The sequence below is a fragment of the Meles meles genome, chromosome 7, assembly GCF_922984935.1.
Source record: "Meles meles chromosome 7, mMelMel3.1 paternal haplotype, whole genome shotgun sequence".
Classification (NCBI taxonomy): Eukaryota; Metazoa; Chordata; class Mammalia; order Carnivora; family Mustelidae; genus Meles; species Meles meles.
The window spans coordinates 134,160,525-134,182,836 of NC_060072.1; the positions used below are offsets into that span (position 1 = coordinate 134,160,525).

General features: G+C 43.5%; 1 protein-coding gene across 1 annotated transcript in view; it reads right to left on the reverse strand.

Moving 5' to 3' along the window:
- The window catches only part of ARHGAP21 (Rho GTPase activating protein 21), a 133,656-nt gene extending 125,251 nt beyond the window's left edge, over positions 1-8,405 (reverse strand). Inside the window, 2 exon segments of the mRNA XM_046011023.1 lie at positions 6,320-6,779; positions 8,161-8,405. Coding sequence (XP_045866979.1) covers positions 6,320-6,397 — 78 coding nt within the window. The 5' untranslated portion in view covers positions 6,398-6,779; positions 8,161-8,405.
- Positions 8,406-22,312: the final 13,907 nt, after the last annotated feature.

Consider the following 22,312-nt stretch of genomic DNA (forward strand, 5'->3'; position numbering starts at 1 on the left):
CACAAATTAAGTATGTATATGTATATATATACAAACTCAGTAACATTTTGGAATTTTTCTCAGTTTTGATTCACTCATTCATTCACTCACTGGAAAAAATATTTGTTGCCAATAATGGGCTAAAATGCCAAAAAATATTTGTGGCCAATAATTGGTTGCCAATAATTCTTCTAAGCACAGAAAATACCACTGAACAAAACGAAATGCACTTAACCCTTGTATTTTAGATACATGACCTGCCTAACCAAATGAGCAAGATCAGATGGATAAGCATGTCACATGGAGAGTAAGTGACAAGGGAGAAAAACGCAGCAAGGAAGGAGGGCAGGTTTGGCCCTGGGAGTAGGGGAGAGGCGTTCAATAAACTCAATGGTCAGCAGAGGCCTCACTCTGTGACCTCAAGGCAAAACCTAGAGGAGATAAGGAAGTGAGCCCGGTGGACCCCTGAGGGAGGCGAGTGCTCCAAGTGAAGGGGACGGCTAGTGGCGGGAAGGTTCTGGGGAATGCCATGCCCAGTGTGTGCACAAGAGTCCAGAATGGCCCGTACAGAGCAAGGACAGTGAGAGCAGCAGGAAGTGAGATCGGGGAGGTGGGAGCGCGAGTAGTCCAGGGCTTTGCAGGGCAGGTAAGAACTTTGGCTTTGAACCCGGAGGGAAATGAGAAGCCATCAGAGGAATGTGAGCAAAGGAGTGAAGTGCTCTGATTTACAGAAGGTCTGCTCCGGTTACTGTGTGGAGAACAGGCTCCAGGCTGGAAAGCACTTGAAAGACTGTCAACCAGACAGTCGACCAGATTTGCATGGTATGCAGGAGAGAGATCAAAGATCACTCCAAGAAGCCTGACCTGGAAGGTGGAAGGGAGTGCTAGTGCTTGGGAGGAGGAGGAAACTGGGAAAGTGGGCAGCAGTAGTTGTAGAGAATCAGGAGTTTGGTTTTCCATATGCCTCATTACTATCCCAGTGCAGACTGAGTGGACAGGTGGACAGAGGAATCTGAATTCAAGGGATATAGAGGCCACACAGGTGGAGACAACACACACACATACACACACACAAGCACACACACAAATATCTGGGTGTAAATATGAATTATCAGTATGCACTTGATGTTTAAAGTCATGAAAGTGAGCACAGAGAGAAAAGAGGGTCCAACTCTGGCATACACGAAGATTTAGCAGGCCAGAAAGCTGAGGAAATCCGGGGACTGAGAAGTGAGAAGGAGGGATCGAGGAGGCAGGGAGATAACCAGGACGGTACACGGTGCCGAATCTAAGTGGACGGTGAAGAAAAATTAAAGCCCTTCCTACATATTCATTCATTAATTCAACATTATTTACTGAGCACCTACTATGAACCAGACGCAGGAGAAGCAAGCACGGTGCCTGTTCTTACGGGGGCTGCAGGCCAGGGGGAGAGTACGGATTACTAAGCAAACCTGCAAGCACTATTCCTGATAAGGTACTGGGTGTCTGGGGATAGTCCTGTGGGGGCAAGTAATCCAGTCTTGGAGGGTCAGGAAAGGCCTTCCTGAGGAAGTGATGTTGAAGAAGAGACCAGAATGGTGAGGACAATCAAGCATGGAGGGGAGGAGCGTTGAGGAGGGGCAGCTGGAAGGAAGGGTGGCAGAAAACAGCATCTGCAAGGTCCAGACGTGGAGAGGCTTATGGAAGGGGCAGCCGTGCAGTACCGTGCAGTACAGGACGCGTAGGAGAAGGGCGGGCCGGATTATTTACTGTCTCTGCAGACTTCTTGGGAGTTTGAACTTTATTCCAAGGGCAACGGGAAGCCAGAAAAGTGTTTTTACACAAGAGAACGTAACAATCAGCCTTCGATTTCAGGAGGCGCACTGTGACGATGGCAGGGGCAGAGCGCTGGCAGGTGACAAGGCTCAAGGCTGGGCCCCTGGGAAAGTTGTTAGGGAGCCTGGCCAGCGGCTCAGCACTGAGCACTGAACTCGGGTCGTGGCGGCGGGATGTGGAATGCGGACTCCACAGGACTTTGGATAGGAGGAACGAGGAGAGAGAAGGGTCAAGGATGATAACCTGGTTTTTGACTGGGACAGATAAGGAGACCGCGGTGCTACTCACTCAGAGAAGCAAGAGGGGAAGGTTGCTGGTCGGAGTAGAATTTGTTAAGTTTGAACCGCCTGTGGGGGATCAAAAAAAAAACAACAAAAAAAAAAACCTGGTAAAATAGGCAAAAGGCTACATAGGTCTGGAGTTCAACTATAAAACCTGGGATTGAGCTGTAAATCTGGAGTCCCAGCATGCAGATGAAAGCCATGGGAGAGCGTCAAGTGAAACCCAGGGAGTGAGAGCGAGAAGAGCCCAGAGGAATGGCAAAAAGCCTGGCTCTAGGTAAAGCCAACGGGAAAGGGGTAGAGAGGAAGAAGAACCCCAGGGAGACAGAGAGGGAAAGAGAGAGAGCAGGAGAGTGCCTGAGAAGGAACAAGGGAGTCTGGGATAAAAGCAAAGTGCACAGTATTTCAGAAAGAGGAGCAAAAGTATGAATTCTCATAGTTCATACACTGAAAAATATCCTGTTGTGTTATTTACGCTATTCCAAAATCAACCAATGATTATCTTTCATCAGCTATAATACAGTTAATCCTAGGACAATCTTGGTCTAGATGAAGAAGCAAGACATAAAATGAAATAATTAATAAATAATACTGATTGGCATCAGTAAATACGTTTGTTTTAACAACAGACAATGAAAGGGCTAAAAATTCTGTTACTGGGCAATACTATGGTCTACAGATAAAGAGTAAAATAAATATCAGAAATAGGAAAAATAGGGGCGCCTGGGTGGCTCAGTCGGTTAAGCATCTGCCTTCAGCTCAGGTCATGATCCCAGGGTCCTGGGATCAGCCCTGCGTAGGGCTCCTTGCTCAGCGGGGAGTCTGTTTCTCCTGCCCCCTCTGCTGTTCCCCCTGCTCGTGCGCTGCTCTCTCTGTCAAATACATTTTAAAAATCTTAAAACAAACAAAGAAATAGGAAAAATAATGTGGTCTAAAAAGCTGAGGACTAAGTTTTCACCTCTGGTTTAAAAAAAAAAAAAGAGGCACCTTCATCCTGGAAGGATGAGCTCTATAGGATATGAAAGGGGTGATCACATCAACAAGGATTCAGGGTCTAAATGAAGCGATTCTGTGAGATGTCGGAACACTTCACAGACCAGACTGGACACAGGCACACACCAAAACACACTCACTGGCTCAGAGTGAGTGAAAGATTATTTGCAGACATGCAAAGTCTATAACTCGGCACGAAATAGAATTGTGCCATCCTTACTGCATAACCCCAAGATATATTCTACTGAATTGTCACAATTCATTATTTGAAGAGGACTGTTTGTTAGTTGTTTGGTTTTTAACCTTCCAATATATCCTTGGGGAGGGATGATTATATTTATTCTTATTTATTCACGTACTAACACAATTAGATTCTAATAACAGAAGATGAACAAGAAGTTTCTGAATGTTCTTCAACAGAGCAGTAGCCCTTATTTAGAAAAGGTGGAATTAACTAACTAGGTAAGTCATGAATCAGAGATTCCTATTAATTTACTATACCAATTTCTTCTGTCATGCACAGTTAAGTCTTTTGGCTGATTAGCAACATTAATATTAAGAAATACATGCTCGGGGCACCTGGGTGGCTCAGTGGGTTAAAGCCTCTGCCTTCAGCTCAGGTCATGATCTGGGGGTCCTGGGATTGGCCCCCACATCTGGCCCTCTGCTCAGCAGGGAGCCTGCTTCCCCCTCTCTCTCTGCCTGCCTCTGCCTACTTGTGATCTGTCTGTCAAATAAATAAATAAAATCTTTAAAAAAAAGAAAAAGACATGGGGAGCCTGGGTGGCTCAGTGGGTTAAAGCCTCTGCCTTTGGCTCAGGTCATGATCCCAGGGTCCTGGGATCAAGCCCCGCATGGGGCTCTCCGCTCAGCAGGTAGCCTGCTTCCTCCTCTCTCTACCTGCCTCTCTGCCTACTTGAGATCTCTGTCTGTCAAATAAATAAATAAAATCTTTAAAAAAGAAAAAGACATACATGCTCATGTCTTTGTTACAAAAAACACAAGTAAATTTACTATTCAAACACATATTTAGGATCACAGCTATTGGTTCCTAAAAGTTTTTAAAGAATGACAGTATACAACTCTAGAATATAATACTTCTAATAAAATTAAACACAGAAATCAAGTGCCATGTTCAAAGACTTAAATATGTATCGACCCAAAGTATTCCAATAGTGACTCTACGTTTATTACTAAAAAATATTCACAAGATTTAAAGTGCATCAGAAGTATCAATGAGAGTTAAATACACATAATGAAACAGGCAACTCCTTAAGCTGAGATTTTAAAATGCTGTCTGAAAGCATTTAAGCCCCTTTATTCCTATTCCCACAAGCGAAAAATACCTACCTATTCTTTAAAAAGTCAAACAATATGATACGTTAACATCAAGCTCAAGTTCTGTGTATAAATCTCTAAATGAGCAAAATACAGGCAATATAATGTTTTCTTGGTTCCCAAACTACAAATAACACATCTATACCAGCAGTAACAGCCAAACGAAAACAAATTTCACAGCCCTTAAGAAAAATACATAACTGTCAGTGTTAACACAAGCCAAGTTTGCAACTGGAAACACTGCTTTCTAGCCAAGGACAAGATGAATCTATTATAAATTCTCGGTTTGGGGACATCCCTTAAACGACCCCCTCCCCCCAAAATCAAATAACATTAGTTTTTGCAAATATAATGCAAATAGCATGCTAATTGAAGTATTCACAAGACAATGACAAATGAGGCTTTGGGACCACAGCACATATTATTATGTAACTACAATACACATTAAGCAATCACCAAGTTGCAGGTAGGCCTTCCAAAAGGAGTTATTATGGTTTACCATGATCAGAGGATTGTGGTGTTATACTTAATCACGTTTTTACCTGCAAGCAGGTGTTTACAGGTGTCAAAAAGTAAAACACTGATTCTAACTGTAAACGTCTAGTGCTGAGGAGTTGTACAGTAATGGCACACTGTACCCGCCTCCCTGTATTTTCTGCATAAAACTTCCTAATCCAGTACGAAGCGAGCTACATGAAGCAAGTTTCTCTGCATGCTTTAAAAACAAAAATTTCACTTGACTCATTTGTATTAAAACGCCAAAACTTACACACTAAATAAGTAGACCTTGTTTCGATGGGCGTCAAGTGAAAATTTAACACTTACAAGGTACAACAGAAATAGAGTAAAGCCTCTTTGGGGTAAGTTACTATAATCCATTCAATCCGTCAATAAAAATATACACGGCTCAATATAGACTTTAAAGTTTAAAGGGTAACAATATTCAGTACATTTAGCAAGCGAATTACAGAAACCACCAATAACCAATTAAACACCGTGTAGTCATTATAGAATGAAATATAACATAAAGAAAAAATATATATATATAGAAAGAGAGAGAGAGATGAAAGAACATAAGAGGTAACAGGGCATATGGGTGTCATAAACCAATGGATTTTCTGATTTCTGTCCTGCCTGCTGAAAAAATTTCAAGAAGCCTGCCATATCATAGTCAGAGCCCTCCCAAAGATGATGGTCCAAAGGCAAAGCAAGGCACCTGACACCCCAAAGGCAGCTCACAGAACTTCTAAGCAGTGAAAGGAAGGGCATAAATAAAAGAACAGGAATGTCAGGAGATTTTTCAGGGACTTGGAATTACAATTCTACAGACTCTATAAATCTGTTTTTCAAGGCTGTGCTTCAACTGTCCATGGGAAAAGACCTGTTTTTCTACCCAGAGCAGAGATCCACACCAACAGCAAGCCAGAATACCCACCAAAGCCAAAGTGAGACTGAGGTCCTGTTACAATAAGCACCCCAGCTGCCTTCTCCCCACCTTGGAGAGCCAGTCTTGGCTACATACCCACAAAACGCACAAAGGCATCTCCTAACCGGCCCAACTGGGGAATCACTGGCGGATGGGAACTGAAGGAAAACAGAGACACTTGCAGGATTCCCAGTCACCTGAAATGGGAGAATTCCCTACTTGGAGGTGATGGGGCAAGATGGGGCATTTCAAAGTGAAGAAACCCTTCTTGCAGAAGAAATCATTGGAAGTTCCTGGAAGCAAAAATGGGCAAGACTGCACCGCCTTAGGGTCAAGCTGGGACACTCCCACAAATCAGCCCAAAGGCCCCAAAGCCTCTCCTGAGGCCCCTGGCGGCTGACCCCCGCTGTCCTCCCACTCTCTCCCCGCAGGACACCTTGTAGACAGTGTAGACAGTGGCCCGAGATGCTGCCCCTGCACTTACCTCACAGGTGGGGGACCCGCAGGCCTTGAGCTTGTCACCATCTCCCTCCGGTAGACCAGTCCGACGTGTGGCCATCATTTCATTTCAAATGACATAGAAGGGACCAACCCTTTGGAGTCCACATTGGGGGGCGGAATGCCACCACACACCAAAAAGGGAAGAATTCCACACCAGGCTCCGAGGAGGTGCAGGGCTGGTGAAACAGGTAATGTGCCTGGGAATGGAACGTTTTTATGAAGCCCCTTCAAAACGCCCTGATGATTTCTTCGGACTTCAACTGACTTCACCGTCTTCGTCCATTTCTCGAGACTTCAAAAACAAAGAAGACGGGTCCTCTTGGCAGCTAAGGAGGCCAACTGCAGAAAGCGGTCCCCCTCCTCCTCCTAGCGCTACTCGGAGACCAAGAGGAATCTGAGTGGGTCGCGAAGGCTCGAGCGTCAGCTCCCCAAAGAGATCTCTCCTAGAACAGGGAATAGTTAAAGGGCATGAACTTTCTCCAGACGCTGACCTTAGCCTTGCCACAAGTCTACACCAAGTTCGCGGTTCCAACACGCGGAAAGATTATTCGGTCCCTGCCGATGAACCTCCCGCGGGAAAGGAAATAATCCTCCCAGATAAAACAGAAAGAAAAAAGGAAAAAAACTATAAATGGGGGGGGGGGGGGGGAGAATGAGAAACATCAGAACTGCACGGTGGTTGCGACAAACAAGCCTGGTTGGTGTGCAGCCTTCAGGAAAAAAAATCCCTCTTCAAGTGCATTTTAATTAATGTATTTTCTGGGCAGAAGAGACAGTGTACAGGCTCTTGGGCATCACACTGATCCGTACACTTAACGGAAGTTTTCTCCCCACGAGATTAAGATAGAATACTTTTCAAAAACCCTGCTCGCTCCCCGACACCCCCCCCCCCCCCATAAAAACAAAAAGCCAGCCCCGGAGGCGGGCAGCCCAACTCGCCGGCGTTCGCCGGCGGGCCGGGTGAGTCTGGGCGCCCGCACCCCTGCCCCTGCGCCCCGAGGCTGCCCCCGAGGAGGCGGCTGTTTTGCTTGGCCGGCAGCAGGGCTGGGCGGGGAGGTGTGCGCGGCCGCGGGTGGGACCCGGGCGCAGCTCCCTCTCCGGGGCATTATTCTGGAGCTACAGAAATGAAGCCGCAGCCCAGGCAACTTTTATTTACTTGCTGCTCCCCAAACTACCAGTCGACACACTATCTTTCCCTTTCCCTGGGGCCACCTAGGAAAGAGAGAGAGAAAAAAAAAAAAAAAAAAGGCAACGAAAAAAAAAAAACCCACCACCCACCTACCACTATTTCCTCCGCCCCTTCCAGAGGCGGGTCGGTGATCTCGATCTCCCGGGAAGGGCGGCCCAAATATGTACTTTTTTAAAAGGTGTCGGGAGACCGGGGGGAGAAACGAAAAACGAGGGGCTTACCCTTCCCAGCCCGCCGGGCCCAGCTTCCGAGGCGCGGCGGCGAGCAGGAGCGGAGACGCGGGCCGGGCGCAGGGCCCGGCCGGGACGCGCTAGGCCGCAGGCTCGGTTAATATTCATGAGCGGACGGGAGGCGCCCCTCCTCCACGGCCGGCCGGGCGGCCGGACCCCGGCGCCCGCCGCCGGCCTTTGTGCCCTTCCCTCCTTCCTCCGGCCCTCCCTCGCTCCGCACACGCGGGCGCGGCCCCTCCGCCCCTGCCGGGCGCCGGCCGCAGGCTCCGTCCGACCCCGTGCCAGCGCCGGGCGGGGTGGCCTGAGGTGGCGGGAAGGGAGGGAGCCCGTGGCGAGCCCGGCTCTCCACCCGCCCGCGGGCGCTGCGCCTTCTCGGCTAAGGCGGAAAGTAAAACAGACACGCACCGGAGAAAGCGGGGCGAGTGGATCCGCTCGGGGCTGCCCGGCCCCGGCAGCGCGCCCCGCACGCCCGGCGCGAGCCGCACCGAGCGGCAGGACGATCTGGCGCTGCCCGCCGCCGAGCTCCGAGGCCGCCGCCCCCGGCCGGCCGCTCCCAGGCACCGCCGCGACCTGCCCCGGCCGGCCCCGGGCTCTCGGCCGCCGCGGGAGGGCGTGGGGCGGGGCGGCGGCCGCCGGACTCTCCCCTCGCCTCGCCGGGCCGGGCCGGGGCCGCGCTCGGGCGCCCGCGATCGCCAAGTGACAGAACTGCCTCGCTCCGCTGCCGCGCCGAGCTGTTTCCCGGGGGCGGATTTCTCGCTTCTTCCTCCCTGGATCCACCTCCTCCCACTCCACCTCCTTCCCCTCCCCTCCCCAGGGGAGGCTCAGAGGCTGAATATTTTCTGTCTTGAATAATACGGTCCCGGGAACCGACGCTGGAGAAGGGGGATTAGCCGGGGCAGGGGGTACTCGCCAATCCCCTCCCAAGGCGTCTCCGACCTACGAGCCCTCACTGCCCCCCCTAAAAGCAGGCACACACAAAACCTCCCCTGCCTTCCCCAGTCTGCCGAGCGCAGAGCGGGAGCGGCCAGGAACCGGGGTTCCACCGGGGAAGAAGACTAGGTGCTTGGTGTCGGGGCGGAGAGGGGGGACAGGGCTATGGCTGGATTCGCGACCCTGAGGGGTCCCGGGTCCCAGGCTGCGGGGAACGTATCTTGGCGAGTTTTCGCCCCCTTCTTTTGGCTGCGGGAGAGGAAAGAAACTGCGATGCGACGTGCGACTTCGAGATAATAAGGGAGTGTCCCTTCACGCCCAACAGCCAAATAGCTTCTCGTGGTGGGGGAAGGGGGTCGCAGCGAGGCGTTCATTCAATTATTTTTCCTTTTTAAATCTGCAGACAGTTGGATGAAGTCGGCGCGACTACCGGAACCGAGGGAAGGTGGTTGCGCCGCTCCACTCTACAGGTCACAGCGGCTCGGGGACCAGAGCACGGCCGCAGCCCCTCCCCACCCATTCCGAGGCCTGCCTCAGACCCCGGGCCGCTCGCTCCGCCCCGCCGCGCCTCACAACATCTCCCGCTGCAAACGGCCCAATCCGGAGGCGCGACGGGAGAACACGAGCCAATCAGGGGCTGCTGACTCACGCTTCCCTCCACCCTTTGCCCCTCCCCTAATAGGAAAAGCCACCGCCCCTCTGTCTCCCCTCCCCAACCACCCCCACTTGTCCCCCCCTACCCGCGGGGAGGTGGCTCACCCGCTCGCATCTTCGCCGGGCTGCAGCGGGATAGCCCGCTGCGGCGGCGGCGTTTGTCACCTTGTCACCCTCATCCTCACCCCCTCCCAGACACACCCCTACTCCCTTTCCCAGTCCTCCTGCTGGTGCTGTGGAGGGTCATTTGTATCCTCACTCCGGCGGGGGACTGCCCGCTATTGTGTCTGATCAGCTGCCACCACCATCCTGAGGGAAAAAAGGAACAAAACCAAGAAGCTACGAGGTCTGCTTACCTTTTCCTTCTTTCTTACGACACCATCCCCCCGAAGATTTTAAGACACCTCCCCATCCCCTGCTCCCCGCCGTTGCCTGGGGTCCTGTTTCTCCATGAGGAAAAAAAAAAAAAACAAAAAACAACAACTAACCAACCAAACACATAAAAACACACTCCCTGGAGCCTGAATACCTGTGCCTTAGTTTTTAATATTCCCCAGAGTGGAAGGTGACAAGAATTTAGAACATACAACTAAATCCTCGGCTTCAATTAGAGGAAAGACTTAGCCTGGATCATCTTTATATGGCCATGAAATTTGCATGTTCGTGACAGCTCCTGACAAAACTAGTCAGCCAATAACAAAGAACAACAACAACAAAAAAGAATAAAATAGAGGGAATGCCTGCCAGTCACTTGGTAATTTACTGAATAGCCCACTGGGCTATAGCAGTATCCTGTTCTAGATACTGTTGAGTAAATTAAAAAGAAGTGAATAGAAATGCAGGGTTCAAGTAGCGTACCTCTAGTGGGCTTATAGAATGTGTCCAGAAAGAAAAAACAATTTCCAGCACAAAACAGCTCCTTACAAATGCAAATGTGCATGCATGGCTAAACGGAGGACTTTTAGGGTTCAGCTTTTTGCAATGGAAATTTTTATAAATGTTGATTTTGAAAAAGATTTTCAGTTTGCGAAAGGAGAGTAAATGGTGGCCATGGAAGGAGATGTGAAAGGAGGTAAATACATTTTTGAAATTGTGGGAAAATGACATAACCCAGAAAGACATTTCTATAAAGGATAAAAGGAAGCATCGAGACTGTAGGCTAGCTCCATCGTCTACCTTGTGACTTAAGGTAAATTACTACCTACGTGTTTAAGTATTAGAGCTATCAAGTAATAGTACTGATTGCCATCTATATAGCACTGCCTCTGTGCTAGGTATTCCAAGAGCTTTACACACAACTTAATGAGATAACTGTGTGACCGCCAGGATTAAGCCCAGAGACAGCTCCAGAGTCCACGCTTTTCTCCGCAACACTATATTACCTCTAACACGGTTTTTAACAATAATAACAACATTAACTAACCTTTAGTTAGCTTGTTATGTGCTAATTATTGTGCTTTGTGGGTAACTAATTGAATCCTAGCTCTGGGTTAGGCATGATTTTGATGTGCCATGTTGGGGAATGTTTTTAAGAGCCGTGATGAGAAGTTAGTATTATATGTATCTTATTTCTGTTAGGATGGAAATGATCATGATATTCTAAAATTTGGGAATGTTTTTAAGAATCATTATGATAAATTGCCATCATATGTATCTAAGTGTATTAGGCTATCTGGACGGACAGGAACAGTAGCACAGAACTAAGATTGAAGACATCTGGGCCCTAGTCCTCTCCTGGGACCTCTGTGATAGCACCTTCTGGAGCTAACTGGACTGTTGAGAGCATCAAATGAGATAATACAGGTGAAGGGGCTTTCAAAATGTAAAAACCTAATTCTGATTACAATCTGGTTATAAAGCCAAGTGTTCATCCTGTTCCCCCAACGAGGAACTCTTCATACTCTTCATTTTATTTGTATTTATTAGGAACATTTTTGACCCAGCTAAAAATGAGGTCAATTCCCTTCTGAAGGCATGAACTGTAATAATACTTTATTAACGGCTTGAGCTCTCATTTAGATGTGACGCTATCTGGACATCTACAAAGCGGCAGTCATCAGCGAGTCATTCGCCATTCCAAAGGCTGATGGTGTCATTAGTGGAGAATGCAAACCCTTGGAGCTCCCCTTTTAGCTGCCCATCTTCGGCATTTCACTCATTAACACCTCCACCAGAGGGAGGGCAAGAGAAAGGAAAAGGAGCCAAACTTAAATCATGTGGCTACTTGTTAACTGCTCCAGTGAGAGATTTGGTATAACAATGGGTTTGGGGACCACTGTAACTGAAAGGAGCTTTGGAATTAACTGTGGGCGTCAGAGTTCATATCTTGATAGTTTTCTTTATCCTAAATATCATGGATAAGCAAGCGCTAACAGTAATTCTACCTTTGTTTTACTTTGAAAGGCTAATATTTTCCTCTTTTGAGCAAAGCTAATTAATAATCTAGCTTCTTGGGATGGCTGGGTGGCTCAGTCTGTTAAGTGTCTGCCTTCAGCTCAGGTCATGATCTCAGGATCCTGGGTTGGAGTCCCATATCTGGCTCCCTGCTCAGCGGAGAGCCTACTTCTCCCTCTGCCCGCCTCTCCCCCTGCTGTGCTCTCTCTCTGACAAATAAATAAAATCTTAAAAAAAAAAAAAAAATCTAGCTTCTTAGAGTTTCCATTGAGTCTCAGAAATTAATACAGCTATATTAATAGCATCTACAAGACAATCTTGTACACCATAATTCTGACAATGTAGGCAAGACATTTTTAAAGATGCGGATTATATCCTTAAAACATAACTTTTGACTATGTTAATGACATAATAATATTGTTTTGGCAAACCACAATCAAGGAAAAATGTCAAAGCCAGAAATAGGACCAAGTGTCTTAACCCCTGGTCTAATGTCATTCTGTTATAAACTATGGATGATTTCTACTCTGAATATAGAAGTTGGCAATTCTCAGAGGCACAAGTGTTTGCCAGTGAATTCCACAGATGAAATGTGTAATTTGGGATGAAGCATTTGCAAAACTATGTGTCTGAGGCAGTTAAGACCAATGGCCCTCAGAAGAGTCAGCATTTTTTTTTGGTTTTAGGACTATACTTAGACTTTATTTCTTTCTCATACAATAGTAAAAAGACACTGCTAATATTTCTTCTGCTTCTGCTTTCTGCTAATAGTAAAAATATTACCTGCTAATATTTCTTGGAAAATAGTAAAAATATTACCTGCTAATATTTCTTGGAAAAAGACTTTCATGCTGAATTGAATAGTTCCAGAAAACCCACCTCTCTAGCAAGGCATTCACTACTATAATCAAGAGAATGGAGTAATGTTTCATAGTAAGTTTTCTAAGATTCTTCTTTCTTCCTCATCTCTTTTATAATAATAATGTAAATCATTTATTAATTTAATGTTCTGCCTTGGCTAGATACATGACATTATTTCTGTCCCCAGGATGACTATCATCAGTTATTAATTTCTAATCTAAAGGGGAGTGACACTGTTTAATTCAGTGTATACATGGCCTAGCAAACTACCATACACAACAGATATTTTTAGAATAATTTCCCTGCCCTCAGCTTATTGTGGTCTTTTCCTCCTCTGGATTACTATTCTGCTTGGTGTTTTTTGGATTTCTTTTTTTTTTGGTTTATTTGTTTGTTGCTATGAATTACTTACTTGATCATAAACAATCTTATGTTCTCATTTAACTGTAACTGAATATTGTCTCCCTTTCCATCTAGATTTTAAACTTCTGTGGGGAGAATTCGTAGGACTTTTACTTCTTTTCAGTCCCCATAATACCTACTACAACTTTCACACACAGAAATCACTATAAAATGGGGGCATCTGGATGGCTCAGTGGGTTAAACCTCTGCCTTCGGCTCAAGTCATGATCTCAAGGTCCTACGATTGAGCCCCACATCGGGCTTTCTGCTCAGCAGAGAGCCTGCTTCCTCTCTCTCTCTCTGCCTGCCTCTCTGCCTACTTGTGATCTCTGTCTGTCAAATAAATTAAAAATATTTTTTAAAAAAAGAAATCACTATAAAATGATTCAAGAATGGAATGATGATTGCATCACTGTTATTGATAAAGATTGATACCTCAAGAAATTCCTGGCTGGCCAGCAACTCTTCAGAGTCCAAGAAGATTTGTGTACATGCCTGTATGCTTATGTTTAAAATGGAGAGTATAAATTACAAGAGTTGTCCAAAAGAGAGCTCTTCCTTCACCTTCCAGAAATGCCACATCCTATCGCTACTTGACTTCACTTCTGGTGAATGAGAGATTTTTTTGGCCACAACACCATGCCAAAAATTAAGGTCACTTGCATTTTGTCAGTTATTCTAAAATATCAGCCCATAGTTTATCCAAAGTCATGTATCAAATGTTTTCTTCCAGATTCAAATTTTTTTTCAGCACCAGCATCTCCATAATTAAACTTGAATGGTACAGTAGTCTTATTCATCAGAATTATTAAGATTATATTTCTATATTTTAAGAAAAACTAGCATAAAAATATACAAGTTTCTATTTTATCCTAAGAATCGTGATTTTCACTTAAAAGCATTCCAGTTTTCCTTAAAATATGAGACACATTTTTTTAAATGTTTCCACCCACCCAACTACATATGAGCTAGAACATCCTGTGAAAATACCATGCAATCTGGGTAGAAAGCCATATAACTGGAAAATGGAAATATGCTTTTATTATCTTGGAATAGAAAGCTAAGTCCTAACCATTCTAACTAAGAAAGTGTGCTAGCAATTGACTTTGATATTATAGCCCTAATCCAGAGCAACCGAATCTTTTTCAAAAGAATGAAAAAAAAAAAAAAATGAGCTAACTTTCCCTTCCATTTTCATAGAGCAAAAGAAGGAGAGACATCGAAAAACTTCTGAATTACTTAATTCAGTACAAGTCTGGGTGTCTTTTAATATTCTCTGGCACTGTAGATTCCATTCCTCTATTCCTGTAATTGCCTGCATTCCCTACTAATCCAAAAGTCAACTAACCAAGACTTCTTTCTTCAGATAGGAAAAGATTGCAGGAGTATGTGGCAATTCACATCTGGCCTTAAGTATGGAAGATGCAGGCTTGCGTAACTTTTCCCCGAAAAGATTTTTTCAATTAAATTTCAATTTTTAAAAATTGTGACATTAAAGAAAAAAATAGTCCTTGCAACCATGAGAAAGCCCAGTCTTGTATTACATTTCATGAGTCCACCTCTTGTTTTCTTTCAACCTCCTCATTGGCTGGATCTAACAGGAAGTCTAAGGTACTCAAAAATAATTCCTCCACTCTCTCTCTCTCTCTCTTTCTAAGATTTTATTTATTTATTTGACACAGAGAAGAGATTACAAAATTACAAGTAGGGAGTTGGTGGGGGGGAGCAGCCTCCCCGCTGAGCAGAGGGCCGGATGTGGGGCTCGATCCCACAACCCTGAGATCATGACCTGAGCCGAAGGCAGAGGCTTAACCCACAGAGCCACCCAGGCGCCCCCTCCTCCACTCTCTTTTATATAAACAGATACTCTAGATAGGAAATTCTGATCAAAGATGGGTGGGAAGAAAATTAAAAGACTGATGTAAACATTTTTAAATGAGGGGAGGTTGTAGAGAAGATGAAATAAAGGAGTATATTAATCAAATGAGAAAGAAAGAATATATTATAGAAAACACTCACCCTAATAAGCAGGAATAAAATGGTGACAAATGTTTTACACCCTGAAGGAAATGAAATATATTAAAAGTGAAATGACAAGAGAATAAATGAGATATAAAAGGATTTGGAAGAGCTAAGGAAAGACATTGAGAAGGAAAAAAATCATACCATTGTAGAAGTGATAAATGGATTAGAAATAAGAAAGAAAAAGAAGGGCTATCTGGCAGAAAAATAGTGGGATGGGTAACAGCCTTTTTGTTTTTATTTTTTAAATTTCTTAAAGATTTTTATTTATTTATTTGACAACGAGAGAGAGACCACAAGCAGGGGGAGCAGCAGGCAGAGGTAAAGGTAAAACCGATTCACGACTGAGCAGAGAGCCCGATGCAGGACTCAATCCCAGGACACTGGGATCATGAACTGAGCCAAAGGCAGTCGCTTAACAACGGGGACACCCAGGTGCCCCAGTGATGACAGCCTTTTTAAAAGCACATCAAATACAAAGGAAAAAGACAATGAAGTTAAAGTAATCAGATAAGAGATGAGAAACATGGAGGACAAATAATAAAAATCGAATTTAGAGAAATTGATGTCTCTACCAAAGAGTTTACATCTAATGAAACTAAAAAAGTGTTTGAATATATAACTTGGCAGACTACTAAATGTCCTCTAAGAGCTGTCCTCACCTTCTTAAGAATACCGTTTTTAGTGAGCGCATGATCAACAGGCTAGACTACATCTCCCAGCCTTCCTTCTAAGTAGGCGTGGCCACATGTCTAAATTCTAGGCAATGAAATGTTGGCAGGAAGGCGTGTCTGCTACTCTGGAGGTCTCTTAGAAGAATTGGACCTGTGCCTTCCTAGTCCTTCTCCCCCTTCCTGGTGGTTGGTTGTGGATGACGATTGCTTCAATGTAGCAAATAAAAATAGAGTACCCAGTTCAACTGGAATTTCAGATCAACAATGAATAAATGTTTAGTGTAAGCATATCTCATATATTGCATGAGGCATATTTATACTAAAAAAGTGTTCATCGTTTATCTGAAATTCCAGTTGAACTGGGTGTCCTATTTTTTTATCTGGGAACACTCCCAGAGACAGTGAGAAATGGTGCATATGCCTTTGACCCAGAGAGGAAAGTCACCTGTGGAAGATAGCGGAAACATTGCAGCGGGCCTCAAGTGCCTACTGCATTGTTACCTAAAAGAGACATAATTTTGTACGTCGCCACTCCTTTACATAAGGACCGTGATATTTTTAAGATCTTTTTGGTATAGACACTTACCCTTTGTTATAACTGATATGTGAAAACTTTTTTGCGACTCCCAAGATGAAAAGGACGAACAAACCATGTTTCCAGATTTATTAACAGAGAATAATTACCTGGGAGAAGTTATTAAACTTTGAGTATTAAAAAAGGAACCTAGAAGCAAACTGAAGTGACTCATCTAAAAATAAACTATGGGGGCGCCTGGGTGGCTCAGTGGGTTAAGCCGCTGCCTTCAGCTCAGGTCATGATCTCGGGGTCCGGGATCGAGTCCCACATCGGGCTCTCTGCTCAGCAGGGAGCCTGCTTCCCTCTCTCTCTCTCTCTCTCTCTCTCTGCCTGCCTATCTACTTGTGATCTCTCTCTGTCAAATAAATAAAATAAAAAAATAAAAAAATAAAAAAAAATAAAAATAAACTATGGCATACAGACTGAATCAGGTCTGCTCCCTATTTTTGTAAATAAAGTTTTATGGAGTCCGTTCCCACTCTTGTTTTCATGTCTGTTGCCACTTTAACATACAATAGGAGAGTTCAGTAATCGCAACAGACACCATGTGGCCTGCAAAGACTACAATAATTTCTATCTGGCCCTTTACAGAAAAAGGTTTGCTGACCTCTGACCCAAAGGAAAAACACTACTGATCTCAGAACTCTTGTCAGCATTAACTGACTTGAGAAGAGTTTCAAAGAAAGAAAAGAATGTGGACTTAAAGATCACGACCATGTAGAAAGACAAAAAGACACTCTCAAATATGTAGAGAATTGGGGACTATATCACCTGTTCTCAAAGCCGTTATACGGTATGATAGTGTAAACAACTAAAGGGCGATTTAGAGTAACTATGGGAGAGAAAAGCTTCAGCTGAAAGAATGGGATTATTATTGTGATGGTACAAAATTTACCTGTCATAAATTTTGAAAGGAAAGGACTACAGTGAGAAGTAATAATATACTGAGACAAAAATGAGCATGACTAGGGACACCTGGGTGGCTCAGTCAGTTAAGCATCTGCCTTCGGCTCAGGTCATGATCCAGAGTCCTGGGATTGAGTCCCACGTGAGGCTCCCTGCTCAGCTGGGAGCCTGCTTCTCCCTCTGCCTGCCACACCCCCTGCATTTGCTAGCTCACTCTCTCATTCTCGGTCTCCCTCTGACAAATAAATAAATAAAATCTTTTTTAAAAAATGAGCATACAGAAACATTGGAGAGGCGGAAAAGGAAGAAATGGAAGAGAGCATTAACTGATCTATTTCCTTCACTGGTTATGGGGGTTTATAGAAATGATATTCCTATGTTATTTAAGACAGGATGGTTGAGTAACTAATTTGAAATAAAGTGGAAAGACAAACCACAGAATCGCAGAAGAGAGACATGATTGATAGAACCCACCAACGATTTATACTGAAAATTTATGAAGAGCCCCTATAAACCAATAAATAAAAAGAAAAGATAAACAGATAATTCACAAAAGAGGAAATACATGTGACCACTAACCATAATAAAAGATGCTCTATCCCTGGAATCAGGATAATGCAAATTGAAATGATAATGAGACCGTTTCAAACCCATCAGACTGGCAAAAATAAGTCTGACAACATCAAGTGTTGAAGTGTTGATGAAAACAGAAGCTCTTACACACTGCAGGTGGGAAATATAAATTCATAAAACCTGTCGATGGCAACACTCCTTGCTCAGGTCCCAAACCCTGGATTGTCTGCAAAACCCAGAAATAGCTGTTCTCTCCACCTTAGGATCCAGTAGGGGCCTCAGATTTAAGAGCCTAATCCACTCCTCCCACATAAAGTGGTAATTCTGTTCTTTCTAGAGATAGAGACTAAAACATCCAGGGCAGCCCTGAGCCCTTTTTCTCTCACTCCCCACATCCTGTCATCAGTAAACCCCCGGCAGCTCTCATGCCCAGTGATATCCAGAATCTGATGACCTCCACAGCTCTCACTCATACCCATCTGTCACCTGAATTATAACGACGGTCTTTAACCAGTCTTCTGGCTGCTGTTCAACACCAAAGCCAAGGGTCACCTAGGCTTTAGGACCTAAGTCAGATCAAGTCACTTTTTTTTTTTTTTTTTTTTTTGCCTCAAACCTTCTACTGGCTTCCTATTCCACTCAGATATAAAGCCCAAGTGCTTACCATAGTTTACACTGGCCCTGCTTGTCCACCCCCTGGCTATTTGCTCCGGTGGGACAGCAATTTCCTTGCTTTTCCTCAAACGCACCAGGCTGGGTCCCACAGTTCCCACAGCTGACCTACTGTTTACACCAGCTATTATCTCGGTGCTTTCTCCAAAAAGACACCCAGATCTCTCTCCCTCATTTCATTCAGGCTTTTGCTTAAACTTCACTTATTGGACAGGTTTCCTTGACCACCTGTTAAAAATAGTGCCCTATTTACTCACCCACCCCAGCTCAACTGTTCTCTGTCCACCCCTTGCATTTTATATAATTTTTCAAAGCCCCAATTACCATCTGGTGTTTTATATTTATATTTATATATATATAATATTTTTATTTATTTTTATTTTTATTATCTATCTTATTATCTATCTTCATGGTTTAGAATGCAAACCTCAGAAAGACAGGAAATAAGTCTTCTGTTTATTGATTAGAACAGACCTGGCATATACTAAACACCCAATAAAATACATCCTGAAGAGTCATCGGAAAGCACATTTCTTAGGATGCTGGTTAAGAAAGTTGAGGATGCTCACATTCTACTATACAAAAAATCTACCTCTGGATGCCCAGCCAGAGAAGCTGCCTCTCTCGTATAGAATCAGACATGTATAAAGTACACCTCTCTAGAAAAGTAGAAATAACCTGATAAAATCGGTTTTCTGTAGGCAGTACACATCTATTTAGCAGTTAAAATAAATGACTACATCAACGTATAACAATTTATAGCAAAAGATATTCTCAAAGGAGGAATAATCTGATGGTGTATATATAGTATACATATGTATCCATACCTGTAACATATATTGTTTATAAATATATAGATATGAATTAAAAGTACAAAAATTGGGCCACCTGGGTGATTCAGTGGGTTAAGTGTCTGACTTTTGATTTCAGCTCAGGCCATGATCTTGGGGTCCTGGGGTCAAGCCCCACATTGGGGCTCTGTGCTCAGCAAGGAGTCCACTTGTCCCTCTTCTTCTGCTCTCCCTCCCTGTCCGCGATCTATCTCTTTCTAAAATAAATAAATAAAGTCTTTAAAAAATGAAAGTATAAAAATCATGTAGTGATATACATCAACTTCAGGATGAGGGAAGAGGGAGAGGAAAGAGATGGAATGAGGGTTTGGCTGCAAAATTCCAGTTATTTAAAATGAAAAGGTAGGGACACCTGGGTGTCTCAGTCGGTTAAGCCGCTGCCTTTGGCTCAGGTCATGATCCCGGGGTCCTGGGATTGAGTTCTGTATTGGGCTTCTTGCTCAACAGGGAGCTTGCTTTTCTCTCTGCCTCTGCCTACTACTCTCCCTGCTCGTGTTCTCTGTCTCTCTCTCACAAATAAATAAATAAAATCTTTAAAAATATAAAATAAAATAAAATGAAAAGGTAACTCTGAAGACATATAATTATAACCTATATATTTTATACATGATGTAGCATACAGTTTATTTATCTATTTTTACAACACACATACTAAAACCAGAAACTGTTAACAGCATTTGTCTTTGATATGGAAATGAGAATGGCGGAGGGAAGGAAAGAAGTACCATGGTTTACCATTCGGAGTTAAAAAAATTATTTATGAGAATGCATTACTTTTATTTCTGAAATGACAAGTTTAAAATGCCTTTCTTCAGTCCCTGTCAAATCGAGCAGACAGAAAAATAAAAACACTGACGACCTGAATGATAGAATTAACAAGCTTGAAATAATAAACATCTGTTAAACTCTCCTTCTGAAAATATAAGATTACCTTCTGCCCAGGCTCCCATGAAATAGTAATAAAAACTGACCATACATTAAATGATACAAAAGATCTCAATACATTCTACAAGGTATGAGGAGAGCATAAAATATTTTTGCCATGAACTACTAGAAGCAGTTGTTTGTTTTTGTTCTTGTTTTGTTTTGTTTTTCTCAAATGAAGCAAAGTCTTCAACCCTTTGGAGATGTCCATATGCTCCCGTGAACAACTCTTATATCAAAGGTGATCGAAGCCAAAATGTGAGAATATCAACAAAAGAAAGATAATAAGAACAGAGGGATGTGATCAAAATTGTACTTCTAAGAAAATTCATAACCTTATATTACCTTATTACTGAAATAGAAAAAATGAAAATAATCATTTTTAAAAACTTAAGAAATTAGAAGAAAGTTAAACCTAAAGAAGGCAGAATGAAGGAATTAACAGAACTAAAATATGGAATCAAATCATTAGAAAGCAAAAAGCAGTGGAAATTACAAGTAAACCTTTGTAACACAAGCAATAATATAAATTATTTTATTATTTAATAAGAAAAAAGGGAGGAAATATGAATACATGGAAATAAGAATTGATAAAGAAAATAACCACAGATCTGGAGGAAAGATAAGAGAAATAAAGTAGGAACTTGATAATATATCTGAAAATCAGGAAAATAAAAATGTTAAAAGTTGACTTTAGACAAATCATGCTAAAAGAGACCAACAATAATGGAAGAAATCAGGAAAATTCTCGAAGAATTACCTTTTAAGCAAGTGCCATAACCAAGTGGTTTCTAGGAAACAGAAGTTTTTCTATAGATCTTTAAGGAATAGATAATTCTTATGCCATGTAGATGGTTCTAGGACACAAATAAAGCAGAAAAATTTCAACAAATGATATTCTAAAGACGAAAAGATAAATATATGATAGGCAAAGAAAACTCTGAGCCACTTTTGCAAGTGAATATTGATTTTTTTAAATATTTTATTTATTTATTTGACAGACAGAGGTCACAAGTAAGCAGAGAGGCAGGGAGAGAGAGAGAGGAGGAAGCAGGCTCTCCACTGAGCAGAGAGCCCAATGCAGGGCTCAATCCCAGGACCCCGGGATCACGACCCGAGCCGAAGGCAGAGGCTTTAACCCACTGAGCCACCCAGGTGCCCCGAATATTGATATTTAAAATCCTAAATAAGATATTAGTATTAGCTTTAAGCAAAATACCACGTGATATTTCATGACTGGGGGAAGGGTTCATCACATAAATAGAACTATTGTTCAGAATCAGGAGAGCTCTTCATTTTAGTACATCAAGGTAGATGCAGCTGAACCATTCAGTACTCACTCCTTATAAAATTCCTGGACTTCTGTTTTTGGGAAGATGGACTAAATGTACTTTCCCTTATTCCTTTCACTAAGTACAGTTAAAAAAAAAAAACCCTAAGGAAAAAATATATATGTGACACGCACACATATATATATAAATCATAAGGAATATCAGGAAAGTAGAGAGAAGGAAGAAGACTGGCTAGGAATTCCACAATGATGAACCTCCTGGATATCTTTTTGCTTCATACTTCCCACAAGTGGAGCCGAAGAAGTTGGCAACCTGGAAAGGGCAACAAATGCAGACACACACACACACACACACACACACACACACACACGCACACACACACACAATCCCATGAGAGGCTCTCTCTATCCAGAGGACCAGGAAAGGGGTAGCCTAGCAACTAAGTAAGTTTCTAAACAAACACTCCAGTGAAACACCACAGAAAACATTGTGGCCTCATGACACCTCCACCCAAAATGGCAAAGGTAGTGTAGAGAGCCTAGAAGACCACACTCACCACGCTGTAATAATGAGTACTCTCCCCACTGCTGCCCACAAGGTCAGTGGGGATTGACTGGGAAAGATGGAATTCCACCCGCATCCTGCAATAAAGAGGTGGCATATTCCCTCCTCCCTAAGGTGTTGTCAGAGGAGGTTTCAGAGAGCATTGGGACTTTGGGTACTTCAATGGTAATGAAGCCATTACAATATGGTGCCAATGGAGGCCATGCAGGGAGTAGTAACAAGATACTCTTTTACCATTCCCAGCCAGGAGGTATCAGTGAA